Here is a 20,972-nt window from a genome sequence, read left to right on the forward strand (position 1 = left end):
ACTTTTGAAGATTGGCCGCTTAGGATTTTGACTCCTGGTCTAAGCCATTCTGACACCCTAGGGTAAAAAGAACATCTGTACACAAGTGCAGGTGTTTTTGCACCAACAGTTTGGTCTCTGTGTTCCTCTCCATGTCATTCAGCATGTGCTAAACACGGGAAGAGGTTGGTTTGGGTGGTATTTTAGCACCTGGAACCCAAAGCGAGTCTTATTTATTAGTGTGCTTTCATAGTGACCTGGCAGTCATTGAGATTTCCCCCAGAGCTTTGATGTGGCTCAGGAGAAAGGCAGGTGGGGTGGTGTGCTGTGTGTGAGGAGGAGGGGGTCTGGGAGTGACCTGCATGGATATTCAGCTCATTTGAAGTGCTCACTGCTGCCTCTGAGCAGCCCACGGTGGGAGTGGTGCCAAGTCCTGCTCCGCTCTGTCTGTGCAGCTGTGGGTGGCATTTTCCCAGCCTTGCTAACTAGATATATATATATATATTTATAAAATACACAAATATATATTATACTTTCATATATATGTATGTATTTATGGGAGGTTATATTCTATATCTATAAGGTGCAATCCCTTCAGTGCAGACCACTCCCACACCCACAGCATCCCTCTGATCCACCTCAGCTCTGCCCAGACTCCACGCTATCCCCAAGGCTCGTGTTTCTCTCCCCAGCCATGCATATATCCCAGGATTTATGCAGCCAGGCGAGATGTTTAATCAGGAAAACGGTTGTGCAAGAAAGCAGCACTTCTTTTTTGTTGGTTTTTTTGCTTTTTTGGGTTCCCCCCCCCCCCCCCCCCCCGATCTGGTTTTCAGCCAGATTGTTCATGGGTCAAGCTGGCCCCCCGTGCGTGGTGCCAGCAGCAGGGATGTGCCAGGAGCATGTTGCTGGGAGAGGGCAGAGTGGGACAGCCCACTTTGGCAACGCTCTGTCGCGTAGCTTTTGCAGGGGGATGATTTTGGAATTTCAGCTGGACTTGTTTGTGTTCTCCAGAGATGATTTATGCCCTCTCTGACTCCTCTCGCTGTTTGACCTTCCTGATTTTAAGGCCACCTTTGGATAAACCTGAGATATTTCCAAAGCAATGGATCTTAAAATGTAAACACACACACACGAGGCGAACCTCAGCCTGCTGCTTTTTCTGCAGGGCTTTGCTTTATTCCCTTGCCTCCCTTCCTGCCTTGCCTGGGCAGGTCCTTACCCCCAGAGCACTTAACATCACAAACCCCAGCACCTCGTAGAGCTCTCACGTCGTTTGCATCTCCAGAGAGGCAGATGTTTGGGAGCACAGGAGTACGAGATGTTGCCATCCCTCAGCTCTGTTCAAGGGCCATCAATCTTCCACTTCAGAAGTCTCGTTCTTCCTCTTTCTGGAGCTCTTTACCTTTTGAGCACTTGGTGCAGCACTTTGTTTCACGGGGGAATTCTGCCTTGTTGGATGTTAACCCAGCAGCTGTGGGCTGCCAGCATCCTGGCCTTTTGGCAGCCTCCAACTGAAGTTGTTCAGTATTCTCCTTTTAACATGCCCATCCCAGAGCAAGAGATGAGGCAAAGTGCTCCTTAGGAGCTGGAGTTTGTGCCCAAGATCTGATTTCATGTTTCAGAAGGAAACTGATGTTGCCTTTTCCCAAAGCAGCGGAGTCCCGGGGCTGATTTCGTCTGGAGAAGCCACCCAAGGTGATCCAATTGCGTAGGCAAACCCAGCTGAATTCCTGGATTTTGGCTCTACCAGAGGATAGATATGAGTCACCTCTTCCAAGATATCCAGAGACCATGGAAAAGCAGGTCTTTGCTGTTGCAGAAGAAAACAGGGAGGGTTTAAAAACATGGATTCTCATCATGAGTTTTCCAATCCAGGAGTCCGATCACTTAACCCTGGTGTATTTTGTATTTGAGAACCAAACACTGAGGTAATAATTTGGGCAGTCTTGTCCTACCCATCACAAAATTCAATTTTTCATGCAGAATAGAGTAAAAAACCTCTCAAAGAATAAGAGAGTTGCAAACTTTCCTCTCTCTTCTGCTGCAGCTTGAGATGCCTTCACCCCTGCCTCTTCTTTCCCTGGCTCTTCTGCTCCTCCTTCCAGCAGTTCCCTCTGCTCAGCCCAGGGATATCTTACACCTGCTGACCTCAGGAGGGTTTAGCCTTTCATCAGCCTCCTCAGATCCAAAGGGATGAAGGAGATAGTGGGGAGGGGTTATTCTCCTAAGAGAGTTCTCACCTCCAAATGGTGAAGCTGATTGAGGTGCAAGTCAGAGTGGAGAAGAGGTTTTCAGGGAAGGAGTGAGCCAGGCGTTTTTGAGAATATGGACAGCTGAAAAGTGTGATCTGGGTAGATTCAGTGGTGCTAAAAAAAGCTCATTTTTTGTTTGACCAGTTTTAAGTAAAGCACCTTTAGCTGCACTGAGTGGGCTTTTTCTTCCTTTTACCATCAAACCTTGATATCCATGCCTGCCACGTGCCTTGTGAGCGTCCTCCAATTCAGAATTACTCTCACCATCAGCAGGGAAAAGGGAGCTGGGTTTGTATCATCTCCTTAAAAGGAAAACAAAACCCAACCTTGAGTAGTTACAGCTTTCTAACCACATGTGGTATGAATTGGTGATAATAATTTTCATTTCTGTAACAAGTTCAGCCCTTGTCTTTCCTCATTTGCCACCTTCCCACTCAGCTGCGTGTTGTCAGATTGTTGAGATTGACAATAATACCTTGGTAAAAATTCCATGGAACTTCCTGGTTGCTGTTTTGGGGGACTCCTTCAGTGCTGGCAACTGGAAGGACCCTTCCAACCCAAACAATTCTGTGATGCTCTGAAGAGGGTGAATATTTAAAGAATTTATTCAGTGCCAGATGCACTACATGTAGACTTCAAGTAGAGAGGTGTTTGGGAGGGAGGTCATGTCTTTAACACCAGTTGTGTCAGAATAATTGGAATAATGTAAGTTGGTATTTCATTCTCTTGCTTCATTGTGAGTTCATGCCTCTTAGAACTCATTGCACTTTGGATTTTTGTGAGGATAACCCTGGCCTTTGCAGGTCAGGGGTTTCATTCCGAGACACAGTTTGCAAATTTCAAATTATTACTTGCTGTGTTTCAAGTTTATACCAACAAATTGCTGCTTGGGGGTGGGGGGGTTTAGTGTGTTTCAGATACACCACTGGCAAAACAACAGTGGAGGTTGTATAATAATAATAATAATAATAATCTGAAGAATTGTGGAATTAAAGGAGTTTGTTGTAGTTGTTGTACCAAAAGCTTGGAAAGCATGGCAGGAGTTTTGTCTCACCTTGTTTTTTGGAGGTCTGAAATGCTGTATATGTATAATGTAGGTGTTACATTAGTTGTGATATAAGAATATGTACGGACAGGAACTTCTAAACAACAGCTGTGGTTTTCTGCTCAAGTGGAATAAGATGGGGGATTTTTGTTCTGGGGGACATTTTTAGATTTCTAAGGATTGACTGAAAAATGTCAGTCAGTGCCTTCAGTGAAACGTGGGACTTCACCATTAATATTGTCAGCTTTCCTCTCCTATTTTTTGTCCAAACATGACATGGCAAAGAACTAGGAAATGTTTTGTTTCCACATATTTTGGCTGCCAAAAACAGCTTTTCAGCTGTGGGTTACGAGACGAGTCTTTGGATGAAATTTTCCGGAACAGAAGGAAACACTGGAAATTCATTTTCTGTCAACTCCAAATTTTATTTAGATAGGAGTAAGACTTGCCTGCCCTCTTAATTAATCCCCGTTTTCCTGCTTGGCATTTGGGGTAGTTCTTTGGGATGCACAGAGTAAGGCATGAAGAAAAGATCTGACAGCAGGGGGGGAGAAAAAAAGCCAACAACAATTCCTCTCATGTGTCTTCAGTTGCATTTGTTAAGGTGAATGTTTGTTGGAGAGAGGGCAGTCCATACAAATCGAGATTTAAATTACACAGGAAGAAGAGTTACACGTGGCAAAAGAGTTCTGAACCACGCTGGGAAATGGAATTTCCCATCTTGTGTCAGGTTTGCCCCAGTTCTTACCCGTTGTGGGGTTGTTTTGGGTGGGTGGAATCCTCCTGGCTTGTGCCCTGGAACTGGGGCTGTTCCAGGTGGGACAGTTCCATCTTGGTGTTTATCCCTCTGATTCTGGAGATGGAAGAAGAGTCAGATGTAAGAGCCACACGTAGCTGGTGGTGCAGGTGGCTGTTGAGGGAGTAGATGTAGTGAGCAGGAGATCATTGTTTCTGGTCTCTGTATTTTTTTCTCCCTTTCAAGCGGCTGCGAGCAGCTCTGGATTCCCAAGGAGGGGCCTTCTCCACTTCATCATCCTTTACCCATCTCTGTGGTTACATTTCCTTGGTTTCTCCTCTCCCCTCTGATTCATAGGGGTTTTTTGGCTGGAGGTGGGGTAATACACCTTCTGAGACACCACCTTTTATTTTTTTTTTACCCCTGAGGGTATCTCCACTGACCCCGGGAGACCTCCCAGCTGCGCTTTAGGACAAGACACCCCCGGAGCCAAAACCTTCAAGCACAATCACCAGCAGGAAAGTTCCCTTGGGTGTTGCCTTGTCCTAATTGCTGTGTCCCTTGTCCTGCAGACCCCGACTGGGCCAGCCTGAACCTGGGAGCCCTCATCTGCATCGAATGCTCAGGGATCCACCGCAACCTCGGCACGCACCTCTCCCGGGTGCGCTCGCTGGACCTGGACGATTGGCCCATAGAGCTCATCAAGGTGATGTCAGCCATCGGCAACGAGCTGGCCAACAGTGTGTGGGAGGAGAACAGCCAAGGCCACGTGAAGCCTTCCTCAGACTCCACCAGGTGCGTTTGCTCACTCTGTCTGTGACACTGCCGCTTTTAACTCCTCCCCCGCGCCGTGCCTTGTGGGAAAATCATTATTTATATCCTCCCTGCGTGCCCAGGAAGAACATGTGTCAAAGTGGGGGGTGGCAAAAGTTGAGTGACCTCGTTACGTTCTGGCTCTTGCGAAGGTTTCCTCCGCAGCTCTGCAGTTTTTCTGTTCAGTGGGAGATGGAAACCTCCCGCCTGCTTCTTCCTCCATCTAAATTATCCTGTCATGTGCTCCTTTGTCTCGGTGGGCCACAAAGTTCCTGCCTCTTGGACTAACAGTTTGTCATTAATAATGTTCCTTCAGAGGTTCAGGCTCGCTTGGGAATTGGTACCTGGCTGTCAGGTCTTTGGTTCTGCTCGGGGATGTTCAAAGTCCCGCTCGCCGTGGGCTTGATTACTTTTTGTGTGTGTGATTTATGTGAAACCATGAGCTGCTGGGGGGCGTGGGGGTGTTTCCTTTGAGAACAGCATTCTGCCTGCCTCTCATAGCTCCACACAGTGAAAATCTTCCTGTGATGTGCTGTCCTACCTAAAACTAAGGGGGTTTTTTATGCTTAATTAATCTGATCCGTGTTAAAGACAGACGTTTTGAGAATACTTTTTCCAGTTAGGGATCAGGTGGAAAGATCACTACACCTGGGCCACCTCCTGCAGTGGAGGGGTGGGTTTGTGCTGTTGTGTGTAATAAAGTCAACTGTTTCTCACTGCATTATTTCGTTAGCCCTGAAAAATGAATTTGTGGTGCCACCTTTGGTTCATCTTCGAGAATGAAGCCACGACATTAATCAGGCTACTTAGATGAATGGCTGTGCATTTAAAAGTGCTCAGGGAGACCCAAAGAGAGGTTTTTTTCAGGCAGAAATGGGATGTCTGCTCTGTGTGTTTGTATTATTAGACAGGCAGCACGATGATTTCATCAGGCAGATTGAAATGAACTCTCAGTCACCAGTATCGCTTTAATCCAAAGATTTTCTGTTCTTGCACCTCACAAATCTATGTTGCTGCTTACTGCTGAGGTGAGATGGAGCAATACCTCAGTCCTAAACACCTGAGAGGAAAAGGCTTGCACTCAATTGGAATTCTATTTTAAAAAAGAAAAATCACATTATTTTAGTAGTCAGATAATAAACACCATGAAAAATCTAAAATCCACATGACTGTGATGAAAAGAGCACCATCCATTTCAATTAAATCATTCATTTGGGATTGAATTTTTACTTCTAGAAAATCAACTTTGTTCTCTTAGTATTTCATGCTCAGGGCTTATTTTAATTCTCCCCCTTTGTTTCAGTGCATCTTCATGGTTATCTTCAGCTGATTCTGATTGTCACTGATACCACTGCACTTTCTTTCCTGCGCTGCAACATTTTTGGACAAAAGGATTCATTTTATAAATAGGATTTTCTAGCTCTGTGTCCAGGTTCACGCTTATGTGATCGAAGAGGTGCTAGAAAAAGTAGAATTAGGGTGATGTGAAAATTTTCCCACAAAGCAATTGCAATCTTGCTTTGCTGCTCCCATTCCTCTGCTGTTTGCAGCAGGGACTGAAATGTGATTTTTCACGTAAATACCAGAAAGTTCTGCTTTTCCAAAGTGAGTGGCTCCTTTTGTGCTTCACTTTGGTCTCTGCCAGCATCACAATCCTTCTGTCCAAGATGTGGTGAGAAAATAGATTCAAGTTCTTCAGGTAGAGGCTCTGCTTTCCACGTTCTCACTGCTGTTTGGAGTTTTGCATGAGGAATTCTATTGGATGAAGCTAAACTGGACCTGAAAGGAGGGTTAAACAAACCTCCCTTTTGTTGTTGTTGAGGGACTGAAGGGGGAAGAGGCAACTCCCAGAGAGCTGGAGAGGAGCTTTGGACAAGGGCATGGAGTGCCAGGACAAGGGGAATGGCTTCCCACTGCCAGAGGGCAGGGGTGGATGGGACATTGGGAAGGAATCCTTCCCTGGGAGGGTGGGGAGGCCCTGGCACAGGGTGCCCAGAGCAGCTGGGGCTGCCCCTGGATCTCTGGAAGTGTCCCAGGCCAGGTTGGATGGGGCTTGGAGCAGCCTGGGACAGTGGAAGGTGTCCCTGCTTGTGGTGGAACTGGATGGGCTTTAAGGTCTCTTCCAACCCAAACAATTCTGGGAATCTGATTCTGTGATGGGGCCGTAATAGACACTTTTAGAGGGGATCAGGTGGGTTTTACCTCTTCATGTTGTGTCTCTCTATTGGAGATGAAGCCATCAGTGGAGGCCCAGAGATTTCTAGGGACACAAAAAAAACCAGGCATGAGCTGCTCCACTAATACTGAATTGTTGGGCTGGGAGGCTCAAGGAGTGTTCACAGGCTGGGCTAAAAGGAACCTGAAAGTCTTGATGTGGCTTTCAAAGCAGTCCCTTCACCTTGGGACAGGTTGGCACTGATCACTGTGTGGTTGCAGGGGCATCCCGTGTGTTTCTGTGGAGTAGAGGGAAGGGTGGAGGGATCCATGGAGATGCTGTTTTGCAGGAGGAATTGCCAAAAGGCTGCTCTAGGTCATGGCATAATTAAGGAGTCTTACCCAGGAAAATGTCACCAGTATTTCTGAGAACAGAGCTGTGCCAGGCTGTGAGTACAACTTCCATTCAGTAATTCTGCACACTCAAAAACAAGTTATTACCAAATTCAAGACCTCATCGTGGCTTGCAGCTACCTCCTGAGGGACAGCTCCCATCTCTGCTCTCTGCGACAGGGACAGCACCCAGGGAACTGCTGGAGCTGTGCCAGGGCAGGGTTAGGTTGGATCTCGGGGAAAGGTTCTTCCCCCAGAGAGTGCTGGGCACTGCCCAGGCTCCCCAGGGAATGGGCACGGCCCCGAGGCTGCCAGAGCCCAAGGAACACTTGAACAAGGCTCTCAGGGATGCCCAGGGTGGGATTGGTGGGGTGTCTGTGCAGGGCCAGCTGCTGGACTCACTGATCCCTGTGGGATCCCTTCCAGCTCGGGATATTCTGTGATTAAACCACATTAAATACTTCTGTCCTTTTCTAGTCTGCTTAAATGCACTTCAAACTCTTCATCCAAGCAAATCACGGAGAAACATAAACCTGGACACTTATCTTGAAGGCCAGAAAGGTTCTGAGATCGGAGGGTGTGTAAAATTCAAAGCCTGGCAGCTTTTTAGCAAAGGGCATTGTCCTTCCTGCATTGATCAGGGATATGTTGCACAGGTATATCCTCTCATATTAACACATTCCAGGTCATGTCAAGCAACCTGGCCTAGTGGAAGATGTCCCATGGCATGGGGTGGAATGAGGATGGGCTTTAAGGCCCCTTCCAACCCAAACCATCCTGGGACGCTTCAGGCAGATCTCCAGGTCGTTCTGTGCCCCTGTAAATCAAAAGCAACACTCAGGACGGCCTCTGGCACTGAAGGTTTTGGGAAGCAGAGGTGTGGTGTGATCCCCAAGGAAGCAGTACAAGGCAAGGCTGAGGGTGTTGCTGTGATTTCGGGGAGGAAGGAGGAATAAACACCAGCTCCGGTGAGCACAAAAAGTTGGGGAAGCGGCAGAAAACCCAAGCACAGGCAAACACTTGAGTGGAAAGGGAGCAGGGACCAGCTGGCCCTGAGCTATGGTGTCCGTGGGTCCCTGATTAGGTCAGCTCTGGAAAGCTGGTAATTGGTTCCAGCAATTACCAGCAGCCCCGAGAACGCCGCTCAAACTTCGGGAGGCCTGTGACAAATTGAAGCTGACTGCTGGTGAAGGAGTATCGACTTCCCATTCCTAAACAGGGGGATCATTAGTCAAGAAAAGCATCTTTTAATTACTCGCAGGAAGGAAAAAAAAGAAGAAGAGGGAAAAAAGGAAAAAGATCTTTCGGTATGGATCCTGCAACAACCGCCAGGTTTTTGTTCCAAGTGTATTCAATATTAAATTTATTGTCCTGGAGGGGAGGGGGCGGGCAGGGGGAGCTTGCCTACGGTCCCTCCTTGGGTAATGCGGGTTTAATTTGGAGTGAGAAGTCAAATTAGAGTAAATCAATGTTGCAACAATTAACTGGGGCTGGGGATGGGATCAGGATTTTCCCTCTAATTGCTATTGATACTGTTTAAGCACGCTCTCACAACGCTGCTTTGGAGTGCTGCGGCACTGGAGGAGGAGCCCTGTGGGGCTGAGCTGCTCCATGGAGGAATGTTGGAGATGTGGGGAAGCCAGCTTGGGAATTCTTTGCCTTTTGCACTGGTTTGTCCATCCCCTACCAGACAATGAGCTTTTTTCTGCACACACCTCACACGTTTTGCTTTGTCCTCACGCCCGCGTGGCTTCTGGTTTGCAGACTTGTTTGCCACCGTCGACTTCCCAAGGTGGTGTTGGCCTTTTCCAAAGGAGACAAGCTGCCCCATCCCTCTGCCCACTCCAGGAGATGGTTATCTGCTCCCTCACCCACTTTTCCTGAGCTGCCAAGGTCTCCATCCCTGTCTCCCTGGGAGTGCTGGGATGGATGTGCCACCTCCACTGGCTGGACGTTGCAGGGCAAGCTGAGGGAAGGCACGGTCATATCCAGGCACCATCCTGGCCATGTTTCTTGTTCTGTGCAAATATCTGCATTAGCCACAGACAGACAGGGCTCCACCATTTCAGCATCCTTTTGAGAATATTCCTGGACACGTGGAATGTCCAGCTCCATTAAAACTGGTTTTGAAGTGAGGGATGAGTGGGTTGCAGAAGCTCAGGCACAGCTTTAAGCTCTTTAACTGGGGCTTGGAGCGTGAGCAGCAGTTGTGCTCAGGTCTGTTTGCTCAGCAGTCTCCCTGTTCATTCTGGCTACCAGAGGTTACAGGAAAATCCAACACTGGCTGAGCGGCCTCGAGCTGAGAGCCAGCAGTGGGAACTGACTCTCACCTTTCGAGGGAACACCCAGTTGGATCCTTGCTCGCTAATGAACTCAATTTAATGGTGTCAGGGACAACATGATGCAGCTCCACTGTAGTGAGCTGAGTTTTACAGTCCTGCACCAAAGCCTGGCTTGTGCTGCTCCGAGGAGAGCGGCCATGACGCCAAGCTGGTCACTGGGGAATGACTCGGATGAAAAATATTACACCATGCCTTCCATGAAAATACTCATCCATGCCTCCTTCTCTCTGTAAAAATAATTAATCCTTCATCACAGATAAAGGGCGAGCCCAGGGAAACGGAGTACTTCAGATCCCGCTCCCGCATGCTGGATCTGGTGGGGCTGCTGTGTTCCACGTCTCCCTCATCCCTTGCTCCTTTTGGCCATCAGTTTGCTGTTGTGGTGCTGCTGGTGCCGGATTCCTGGCACAAGGAGCAGCGTTAGGAATGGGGCCTGGGGGAGCGCGGGTACCTCTCTATCCACCATGATCAGCTCCGGTTCCGTAGCGGATCTTGGCCTGATGAGGTCAGTGTTTTGTGCCTTTTCAGTGCTCCTCCACGCCTGACACCTTTCCCATTCCAGGGCTGGGGGAAGGGGCTTTTGAAAAATAAATTTAAAAAAAAAAAAAAAGAAAGAAAGAAAGAAAAAAAAAAATTTTATTGTGAAGGGCTGACCAGAACCCATCTGCAGTTGGGTGGCATCTGCTCCCCACATGTCACTTCCCTCATTAACAAGCAATTGAATTAATTAAATGCTACTCAGAACACGCATAACAAGCTACCGGCAGTGTCCAAATTAGCACTGATAATCAAGGATGATTTCCTTTATTATCCTGCTAAGTGGTGTGCAGGCTCTGATCTCCCTGTCTGCCCTCATCTATTTACATACCCCCAGCTTCTGCCTTTAGAAGCTGAGGTTATCTTACCTAGTTAATTTGCCACGATCACCAAGCATGGCGGATTGATATTCCTGCCTCTGCTGAAGCAAACCCCCTCCTTTCTCCCCCTTTTCCTTCCTCCCCAAGCCTGGTCCTTTGTATCTCAAGCTCACTGATAAATTAAAAGCCACCCCTGTGGTCTCTCAAGTGAGTAATAGAGGCAGAAATTTCATTTTGCAACTGGCTGATTTAATGATCCAAAGGGTAATTAATGGCCTGATTATCTTAATGTTAAATATGTCCGGCAGCAATTACTGTGACCTCCCGCTTGTCAAGGTCCAGGCTATGCTCTTCTTTCAATTAAGTTCTCTGGGGCTTAATGGTATGAATAAACTCCTCTGATTCTATCATTCCGGACTCTGAGATTTAAGCGAGCTGGGGGCTCGTTTGGAGTTTTAATCAGCCCGTCTTCTACTTGAGCGATCAGAGTTAACAATTATAACAAGGACAGTTTAACTTTCTTTCTTTCTTCCCCCCCACCTCCCCTTTCCACTTCTTTATGTGTATTTTTTTTTATTATTATTATTATTTTATTTTTTTTTCTGAAGCGCTCGGAGGGCATTTTGTTGGCGGCAGCGGCGGCTTTGCCGGGCCAGTCTCTCCCGATATAAATTATCATGTGAATGCCGCTGTTTTTCCATTTGACAGGCTTAATTAATTGGCAGGAGCGGCCGACAATGACAGTGCCACTAATTGCAACTCCAAGCCCATCTCTGTCACGGCGGCACGCTTGTCAGCGGGCATGCCCCGCTCCTCGCCGCGGCCGGACTCTGTTGACGTTTCCCATTCCAGTTTTCACATCTCGTCGGGGAACGTGATGGGATGTGATAGCCCAAGATGTGCCTTTGGCTTCTGCAGGCAGGCAGTCCGTGTGCAAGAATGACATTTGCTGCCAATAAAGTTTAGACAGCTGGGCTGCTGCCGGCCCAGCAGCTGCTCGGGGACCGCAGGTTTGACTTTAGGTTTGGCTTAAGGTTTCCAGCTTGGACTTTGGGAAGGGATCAGTGGAGACTCGCTCCTGTTCTTCCTGGTGGCTGAAGTGCACCGAGCAGCACGGCTCCCAGCGAGCTGGAGTTCTATTAGCTCAGTTTTGGACAGCAGATATTTCATGAAGATAATGAGGAAAATGGATAAATTATTAGTTACGGCGGCATCGCGTTCTCAAACGCAGACATAAATAAAGAGACTGATTCGCTGCTGCCAGTAAACTCCAGGAGACAGCTGTAGGAGTGAACCCTTCGTGTGCCTCCACGTTGGGTTGGTTTGCAGTTAAATTCAAACAAAAAAATAAAATTGCCACTTGCCAGTAGCTTCCAGGAAGTGCATCTGACAGGAGCAGCTACCCGAGGCAAGTGGAACATCAGCTTGGGTGGCTGCTGGTCAGACTTCAGCCTTTTGGATTCCTTGGAAGCTCACTTGGAAGCTCAGATATACTCCAGAGATGAAAGGTAGCAGTAGTAGTAGCAGTAATACTGTGTTTCATTGTCCTTGCAGCTGCTTGGCAGCCCTTGTCACCCAGGAGCTGATCCGGTAAAACACCGGTGCCTGTACGGCAGCCCGGGAGATGCCTGCATGATTAAAAATCAAAACAAAACAACCACAACACCCTCGACCCCGCTTGTCCAAGTTAATGAGTGCTTTAGATGAAATGCTGCCCGGCTCAGCTGCACCTTTCTTGTGTGCAAAGCTGCCTCTGATAAAAGCTCAAACGCTCGGCAAACAGGAGCCTGGTTGGCAATAATTATTACAATTGTTATTTTCCTCGTCGGTGGTGAAAGAGAAACCTGCAAAGGAAGTGCTTCTGTCTCCTTCTGCAGATTATTGAAGTGTTTATTAAAATGCAGAGGTGTAAAAGCTGCAGTGCTGTTCTTCTTCTCAATCTAAACAGCATCAGTGCCACTTCACTGAATCCCTGGCAGTGCCCAAGGCCAGGCTGGACGGGGCTTGGAGCAACCTGGAATGGTGGAAGGTGTCCCTGGCCATGGCAGGGGATGGAATGGGATGGGCTTTAAGGTCACACACAAACCCAGAGCATTCCACGATTCTGTGATTCTCTCATGAGCAGTGGGCCAGAGGCAATGGCCAAGCTCTGAACACTGGAGCTGAGTAGAAGGGAAGGGCCTTGAAGGAGCTTTGCTTTCAAACAAGAGCAAGAGAAAGGCAACAGTCCCTATTTTAGCAGCCTTTTTGCCATTTTCTTACAAGTCCAGAGACGTTTGGTGGATTCCTTCTGTAACGTGCCATCCGCAGGAGCCGTGGAAAACACTGACCCCGTGGTTGTGAAGGAGTTTTCGATGTCAGTGAAACAAAATGAGAAACCCACTCTGAATTACCCCTCCAAGACTCCAAGGAAGACATCCTTGGGTGTGTCCAGCTCACAAATCAGAGCTGTGTGAGGACATCCTGCCCCTGGAGGGTTCTGCAGCAGGGCAGGTGATAGAGACTGAAATGTTTTACCTGGGAGGTACAGGCAGCTCCAGGTACCTTTATTCTGGTGAGATTCCTGACAAATTTGGGTTCTCCTTCTGTGGGTTTGGCTGAAAAGTACCAAATTAAAGCTGAAATTCCATAGAAAAGGAAGCTGATGAGCTGTCGAACTTGGAGAAATCTAGGATTTGAGCTCAGGACTCAAACAAGGAGGATTTTTGGGGGGAAAGAGTGTTCATAAATTGACAATCAGCAGCAGGAAAAGTGTTTGTTTGTTTGTTTGTTTGTTTTCTAGAATAAGAACCAGTCTAGTGAGTGAGTGTCTGTCCTGAAGGTCTCAAAACCATGTAGGATCTGGACTTCAAACTTAACTTTTGGTTTAGATATGGATTGATCATTTCTCTTTTTGAATTAGTTCCCTCCCAAGCACCTACCAGAGCTAGAGAGATTGGAAGACCAGTGTGTTTTCACACCTGCTTGGCCAAAAGCTCCTTGAAAAGGGCAACTCAGAGCTCACCAACAGAGAGAAAACCATCACTGTGTTTATTAGAAACTGCTTGGGCCAGTGTGCAACTTCAGCAGAGGAATGGAAGGGCTAATGAGAACAAAATTTTAATTTCAGGTGGGAAAAAATGGGATGGTGAATTTATAACTTGAGGGGAAACGTGGCTCACATCAGGCCAAAGGCCAGGATCACTGAAAAGGAGTGAGATGGAAACCACTGAGGGTCGGTTTTTCCTCAGAAAATTCCTTGGTATCATTACCACTGGCATTAAATTGCGTGCCACATGTGTGGATGCACATCTCTGCTACTCCACAGCACCTGAATAATAAATACGGAGAGTTTCATCTTAAGTATGGCAAGCTAAAAGCAACTGGGAAATGATGTTTGCTGTCTGTAAAGCCTTGGGCAGCCTTACCAAGGTGTTCTCTCACCAGTTATTCATCAAAGGAGAAGCCCTGGCCTCTTGTTTGTTCTTGAAAGTCAGCTGTTTGCAAGGCTGAAACTTATAATAATAATAATAATAATAATAATAATAATAGGCCAAAATAAAGCCATTGAGTTTAAAAATGCCCAGTGCCAAGCATCAGCTATTATGAGGTGCCCGGGTCAGATCCAAAGGCTCCTCTGTGAGTATTGTAGGAAGTGCTGTGAGTCAAGCACTTGGGAAAACACCCAGCAGATTGAAAGATACCTATCCTGTTAGAAAGAGATCTTATGCAAAATATTTTCTTGTTATTTGCAGCTTTTCTGTGTAGTTGATGTTTAACCTGTTCCTTTCATTCCTCCTGCCCTGAGGTCACATCTGCCTCTCTGCACGCCAGGTCTCCCCCAGGCAGTTGAAGCAAACGTAATTCAAATTGCTTTCTGGACGTGGCTGCAAAGCCAGCTCATTCCTGGTTTGTGCTAAATTTTGTTCTCATTAGCCCTTCCATTCCTCTGCTGAAGTTGCACACTGGCCCAAGCAGTTTCTAATAAACACAGTGATGGTTTTCTCTCTGTTGGTGAGCTCTGAGTTGCCCTTTTCAAGGAGCTTTTGGCCAAGCAGGTGTGAAAACACACTGGTCTTCCAATCTCTCTAGCTCTGGTAGGTGCTTGGGAGGGAACTAATTCAAAAAGAGAAATGATCAATCCATATCTAAACCAAAAGTTAAGTTAAGTTTGAAGTCCAGATCCTACACAGTTTTGAGACCTTCAGGACAGACACACCCACCAGACTGGTTCTTATTCCAGCAAACAAACAAACAAACACTTTTCCTGCTGCTGATTGTCAATTTATGAACACTCTTTTCCCCAAAAAATCCTCCTTGTTTGAGTCCTGAGCTCAAATCCTAGATTTCTCAGAGCTTTGTTGTACAAATTCCTTTTGCTGTTTCTGCCTTTTCTGCATAACCTGATTGTTGTTAAATACGAGGATGGGCTGAGAGGCTGGGAGGTGGTCCCCAGGATTCCCTTTTCCCTGGGTGGGATGTCACAGGAAGGTTGTGTCCATGGGCCACAAGCTCTTGGCGGTTGTCACCAGTGCTGGTGGTTGCGATCCCTCCTCCTCTCGTGGTTCTTTTTGCCCATTCCAGCTGTTTGGATGGATCTGTTTCAGCTCCTGGGACAGCAGAGCGTGGCTGAAGGCAGTGGTGGGGATGCTTTGAAGGCAGGCAGTGCCTCTCCGTGCTCCTGGTGGCTTTGCTGGCCGGTGACACGAGGCACAGAAGCAGCAGCATCCCCTCGCTTTGGTCCTGGCTACAGAACCCGCAGGGCTCCCTAACAGTAACTGTGACCAACTTTCTTTTGTGCTTTTTTCCCTTTTTTCCCCCCTTTGTTTAAGACTGAGCTTTGTTTCTGGCTCTGCAGGAAGCTGGTAGCCTATGGCAAGGGACTGGGGAGATAAGACTTCAGTAAGATAACTAAATGAAAAGGGCAGCAGTGAAAAGATGGTGCCGGCTTTTGACTGGACTGAAACTTGATCTACACAGCAGCCCAAATGCAGGTTCCCCACAGCTCTCAAATGTTCTCTTTTCGTCAGGGATAATGCTCTTCCAGCTGGATTTTTCCATGTGTGGGTGCTGGAGTGGGGGACAGCAGCAAACCCTGGCGGAAAGGAGCGACCGGAGGGAATCAGAGCAGCACTCGAGTAATTAAACAGCAGGTGAAAATGTGCTGAGGGGAGCACAGGTGAGGGGTGGGAGGCAGGAATTAGGGGGAGGTGAAATCCTTCCAGTGCCTATTAACTGGATTGTGCAGACAGAGCAAAGTCCTGTCGCTGAGGCATTTTCTGTGTGAGAATTTGGGGAACGAGAAGAAGCCGTGTCTTGGTAATTGGTGAGCCTCAGAAGGTGTGCATGGGCCGAGCTTCAAAAAGTCTTCTTGCTGAACAGATGGTTACGTCATGGCTTAGAAATCTTCCAGCTAACTTCGCCTTTCCTCCAAAAAATTTACGTTTCCCCAGTTTCATCCAGGTCAGAATTTCCAAAGGGATGTTTTTATTGCATTTTCACTTGTCTACAGCACCAGCCTGTCATCAGGCTTGGGAGTCTGAGGTGCACACACAGTTAAATCACCACCCCAGGGATGCTTGTGAGACTCCTCTGCAAGTGGGAAGAACAGGATTGTGTCACTGTGTGCTGAAACTGAAGGATTTCTTATGAAAAATTATGTCTAGAAGGTGACTTTTTTTTAACTTTTTCATCTCAAGAAGCCAAAATTTGCAGCTCTAATCCTTTGCTAGTGACGTGTGTGTGCTCATGTGAGCCTTTCCAGATCAGATCTGCTTTGGTCACTTGTCCTCCCACAGCTCAGACCAGTCCTAAATAGATGCTGAGTTTGCTTGGATTCACCTGTTGCATTCAGGCAAAAAGGAGGAAAAGGAAAAAACAGCTACAAAAATTAATTGGGATTACTTGTTCAGACTTCCAATCAAGGAGAGAAGTTAAAATATTCTTATTTAAAACAATATTCTTATTTAAAATAGTGTTTAAAATAGATGTTACTATTTGAAATACGGCTGCAATTGCAGTTTTGAGTGGTGGAACTCCAGTTTGGGTTGGTGTAGGCGCTCCCAGCTCTGATTTCAGCTGTGGACACGTTGGTGTCGGTCAGCATTTGCTTTGTGTGCCATCCCTTGGGAAAAGGCCAGGATTTCCTGTGGAATCTGCACCCTGCAGTGATCCACATCCACACAGGGATGGGGAATGTGGGAAAAGTTCAGCCCTCAGCCCGTGCACAGGTGCTGTGCAGGCACTACTTGCTTCCTACTCACAGGAGTTCACCAGCCTCGTTGCTGGGCTGCTTGAAGGGCAAGTTCACTAAAGCCAAGAGAGAATTTAAAATTGGGCAAGGGGAACATTTCTTCGTTGTTCTATGGGATTTCTAAGCCACATCCTTTCAAAGCCCAGGCTTTGTGGAGCCCCTTGCCTGTGGCACATCAGCCCCGAGACCAATCCAACAGCGTGGAGCTTGCACAAAATTCCTCCACAAAATTCATTTGGAGGCTGGATAAACTCAGCTGCCGAAGGACCCTTTGAAATGCAGAGTTTTGCTTGTGAAAAATCAGTCACAACTTTTTGGAGTGCCCTGAAAGCCTTCCCTGTAAGCTGGGTTGGCTCCTGCATGTCCCATTATGGCAGTGAGATGGTCTGGCTGTAAAAAATGCAAACCAAACTTCTCTCCCCCAGGATGTCAAATGCACTTTCCTCTTACAAAATAACCACATTTGATGAAGGGGTCTTGGGGTGTTTGGAAGGGAGGTGTGAAGGAGCGGGCAAGGTTTAGGGATGGGCAGGATGTGTGGTGGGAATGAGAGATGAGAATGGCTCTTCCAACAGAGTTTTGGGACTCCTGAAATTTAAATATGTCCAGAGCTGATTTTTAGCTGGTGTTTTTTGCCACATTTGCATTTTTGTGGAGTCAGGCAGCTCGTTGGGTACCAGTGTGAGTGGTTAAGATGTGGAATAAGAGGCAGAGGAGAACATGGGATGTCTCAGAAGCAGAAGGAAAATAGCCTCCAACATCAAATGTGGTTATTTTGTAAGAGGAAAGTGCATTTGACATCCTGGGGGAGAGAAGTTTGGTTTGCATTTTTTACAGCCAGACCATCTCACTGCCATAATGGGACATGCAGGAACCAACCCAGCTTACAGGGAAGGCTTTCAGGGCACTCCAAAAAGTTGTGTTGTCAGCCAGGAGTAATAAAGTAGCATAAAAAAGGGGCTGGTTCTGTGATTCCCCAGCTTTCCAGAAGGAAATGGCAAAGCAGAGCAGAACTTGTGTGTTCACAATCAATATTGTGCTGCTGGGTTTTTTTGTGGAATTGTAATTTTTTTTTGTAGTGGGGTGTCCTGGTGAGGAGGGTTTGATGGCCAAGGAGGTGCCAATACCCACAGGAGTGTTTTGGTCTGGAGCAGGAGAAGGCACAAATTTGGTTCGTGGGATGGTCGTGCTCCACACAAAGTGGATTCCCTTTGGAGAAACATTTTTATCAAGCAAATATAATATGGTCAGGCATATATTTTATCAAGCATATATATAATACCCTTGATAAATTCAAGATAATGTATGAAAATAGAAATAAAATACACAAAAGATGAAAAATTATTGCGTACGTGCACTTTCACTACTCAACACTCAGGAGAACTGGTTTCACTGCTCTAAAAACACAAGAATTAAATATTTGCTGGATTATGCAGTTTTTATCACAGAGTACACTGGATAGCAGTTTGAGAAGCATGGAAATAGACCTTGGCTCACTTGGGGATTTGAGGGGTTGCATTTCAGGCCACAGTTGAAATATCTGAGCTTTCTTTAAGCCAGACCTACACCAGCAGTGGAAGAGGGATAAAACTCACAGTAATCCAACATGATGCAGGATTGGGGTGGGTACATATCATGACCATAACTTGTCAAAATAGAGAATTTTGGAGAAGAATTATAAGAAATGTTTCGAGTCTTCAGTGAGTAGCAGGAGATGCTTAAGGGGGTTAATGAAATGATAATGGTTTAGTGGGGAATGGAGGGGTTTGCAGGCATTTGGAGGACATCTCCTTGGAAAAATGGGTTCTTGTAGTTGAAAAAAGTGCTCCTGGGAGTAGGAGTAGGGGATGGAGGATGGAGGAACAGGGAGGAGGTGTTTGGACTGGGTTTTTCTTCAGCTGTGCAGTGCTTTCCCAAGGAAAGCAGTGATTCCCACCGCTTAGGAGACACAGGCTGTGGAGCAAGGCGAGGGATGGAATGATCTCCGTGGCCTTTGCTTTCCAGATTCACCAAATCTCTGATAAGGAATCCCACAGCATTCAGGTTTTAAAATATTTCTTCCTGTTTCACATAGAATCCTCTTAGCACTGCAGAAAACTGCAGAAATCAGCTGAGATCAAGATCTAATTCCAGTGCTCTTTCCTCCCTGTCCCCTGCTCCCCTCTTGCATCCGCTGGATGTCCATTTCTGTAAGTTTTCCCTTCAGAACAAACCTATCATTTTTCACCACAGGATATTTACAGCTTCAATCAGTGCCAAATTCAATTGGCTTCTGATCTCATCGCTGGAAGTTATAGATGCAGATATTATTTGCACTGTGGTTAATTATGGAGCAATCAAACTTTGGCTTTTCCACTGTAATTTCCTCTGCCAGCTAATTTAATTAATCACCCCCAGCTCAGCTCTTCCAGCTGCGACTGGCAGGGTCATTAATTAGACATGTGGTGGTAGCTCATAGACCAGTTCCTGTTAAGGGGCTGCTGCCCACTTGATCTCTGAGGGAGCAGTAGCTTTTTTTCCAAGCATCCAGGCAGGATTGGAGGTGGCTGCCAGGTTATTGTATCCCTCAGAAGCCATTCCCAAAAGACAGACCAAAGCAAACAGCAGGATTGCTGGGAATGCTGGTGCTCAGCTCACAGGGACTGGGATCAGATGCCCACCAAGATGCAATCTGGGGTCTCACCCAGCAGTTCTCAGTGCTCCATCCATTCTGGTCTGAGCCAGGAGCTAAAAAAGAAATGCTCAGGAATTCGATAGAGCTCCTTCTGACGGTTGGTGGGAGCTGCTTGGTGTGTGTCAGCTGGAAAATATTTTCATTGCCAGATCACATCAATAACAGCAATTTCTTTTTTCACTATAAAAGCTGTGCAAGATACCCAGCTAAGTCTGTCACGTTGGCCAGATCTCAGAAGAATCGCTAATTCCTATTTCTTCAGGCTGGAAGAATATTTTACAGTAAACAAAATGGGTTGATACAGCTTAAGAGTCTCATCCTAAGCATTATCAGCAGAGGGCAAGTGGTTTGGGATATATGATAGCCCTGGAAAGTCCAAGCATTTTGCAGGGAAGGCAGCAGATCCTTGGTCTGTGCTCTTCCACAGTCTTTTTTGATAGCTGGGAATGCACACCCTGCCTTTGGGTTACGCTTTGCGTCTAAAATATCATGGATTCGTGGAATGGTTAAAGTTGGAAAAGCCCTCCAAGATCATTGAGTGCAACCCTTGACCCAGCACTTCCAGATCCCTAAATACCACATCAAAGAATCCTCCAAATCCATCATGTTCTCAGACTGAGAGTTTTAAGCATCCTTTGTTTTACTACCAGGATCTTCTTTATCCTCCTTGGAGTGCCACCAAAGCCACTGGTGTTGCCATGCTGGCTCTTGGAGTCGGAAAAGCTGAACATCTTCAGGATCCTTGTAGCTCCTGGGCTGCTTTTCCAAACACAGACAGACAGCCAGGCTAGTTCTGTTGCACTTTGATTTCAAACCTGTTGCAAAGCTGTCGTGTCTAATCAGTGCCTGCGTCTGCCGGCGGTGGATTGCTGATGGATTGGTTGGAGTCTCCCCCACTTCTTTTCACAATAGACAAACTCAGCTCAAGACAACTGTTTTAATCATCCTGGCTCACAAAGCCTCCTTTCATCTCCTTCTGTCCAAAACATCCATCAACCCCACCCAGAAATAGTAAACTGGAAATAAAAAAATCCGTTCTCTTCACCGCTTAACTGCAAGTGCCTTTTTTAACAGCGAAACAGCGCTGTGGGCTCAAGTGAGCTCCCTTCTCTGGAGGAGAAGGTGCTTCTGATGCAACCCTCCCTTCAAATGCATCATGCTCTTCGCTGGTGGCTTTTTTCCTCCCTTGCCTCTCCTCTCTCAGAAGGTTCCCTCAGTCTGAACTGTTTTGGAGGAGATGCTTTTAAGACGAAGTCCCGTCACACTCAGGGAGAGCTTTAGGGATTTTCACGCAGACACAGCTCAGCAACTGTTCCAGAGTGGAGGGGTCACATCTGTGTCTTGGGGTGACTTTATGATGTGTATCCCATATCGCTGCCCTATGCCCAGAAATTAACTTTGTGCCTTTCTATGCCTCTAAACTCTGGCAGCACAGGGAGATTGTTGATGTGTTATTGCCGTGGAAGCCCCGAACGAGAGAGATTTGTAATTG

General features: G+C 46.9%; 1 protein-coding gene across 16 annotated transcripts in view; it reads left to right on the forward strand.

Moving 5' to 3' along the window:
- AGAP1 (ArfGAP with GTPase domain, ankyrin repeat and PH domain 1) overlaps nt 1-20,972 on the forward strand; it is a 315,433-nt gene that overhangs the window by 270,463 nt on the left and 23,998 nt on the right. For all 16 annotated transcript variants that reach the window (XM_048310096.1, XM_048310097.1, XM_048310099.1 and 13 more), the window contains one exon: nt 4,588-4,810. In XM_048310096.1, coding sequence (XP_048166053.1) covers nt 4,588-4,810 — 223 coding nt within the window. The remainder of the gene's footprint in view (nt 1-4,587; nt 4,811-20,972) is intronic.

This window comes from Corvus hawaiiensis, chromosome 7 (assembly GCF_020740725.1).
Source record: "Corvus hawaiiensis isolate bCorHaw1 chromosome 7, bCorHaw1.pri.cur, whole genome shotgun sequence".
Classification (NCBI taxonomy): domain Eukaryota; kingdom Metazoa; phylum Chordata; class Aves; order Passeriformes; family Corvidae; genus Corvus; species Corvus hawaiiensis.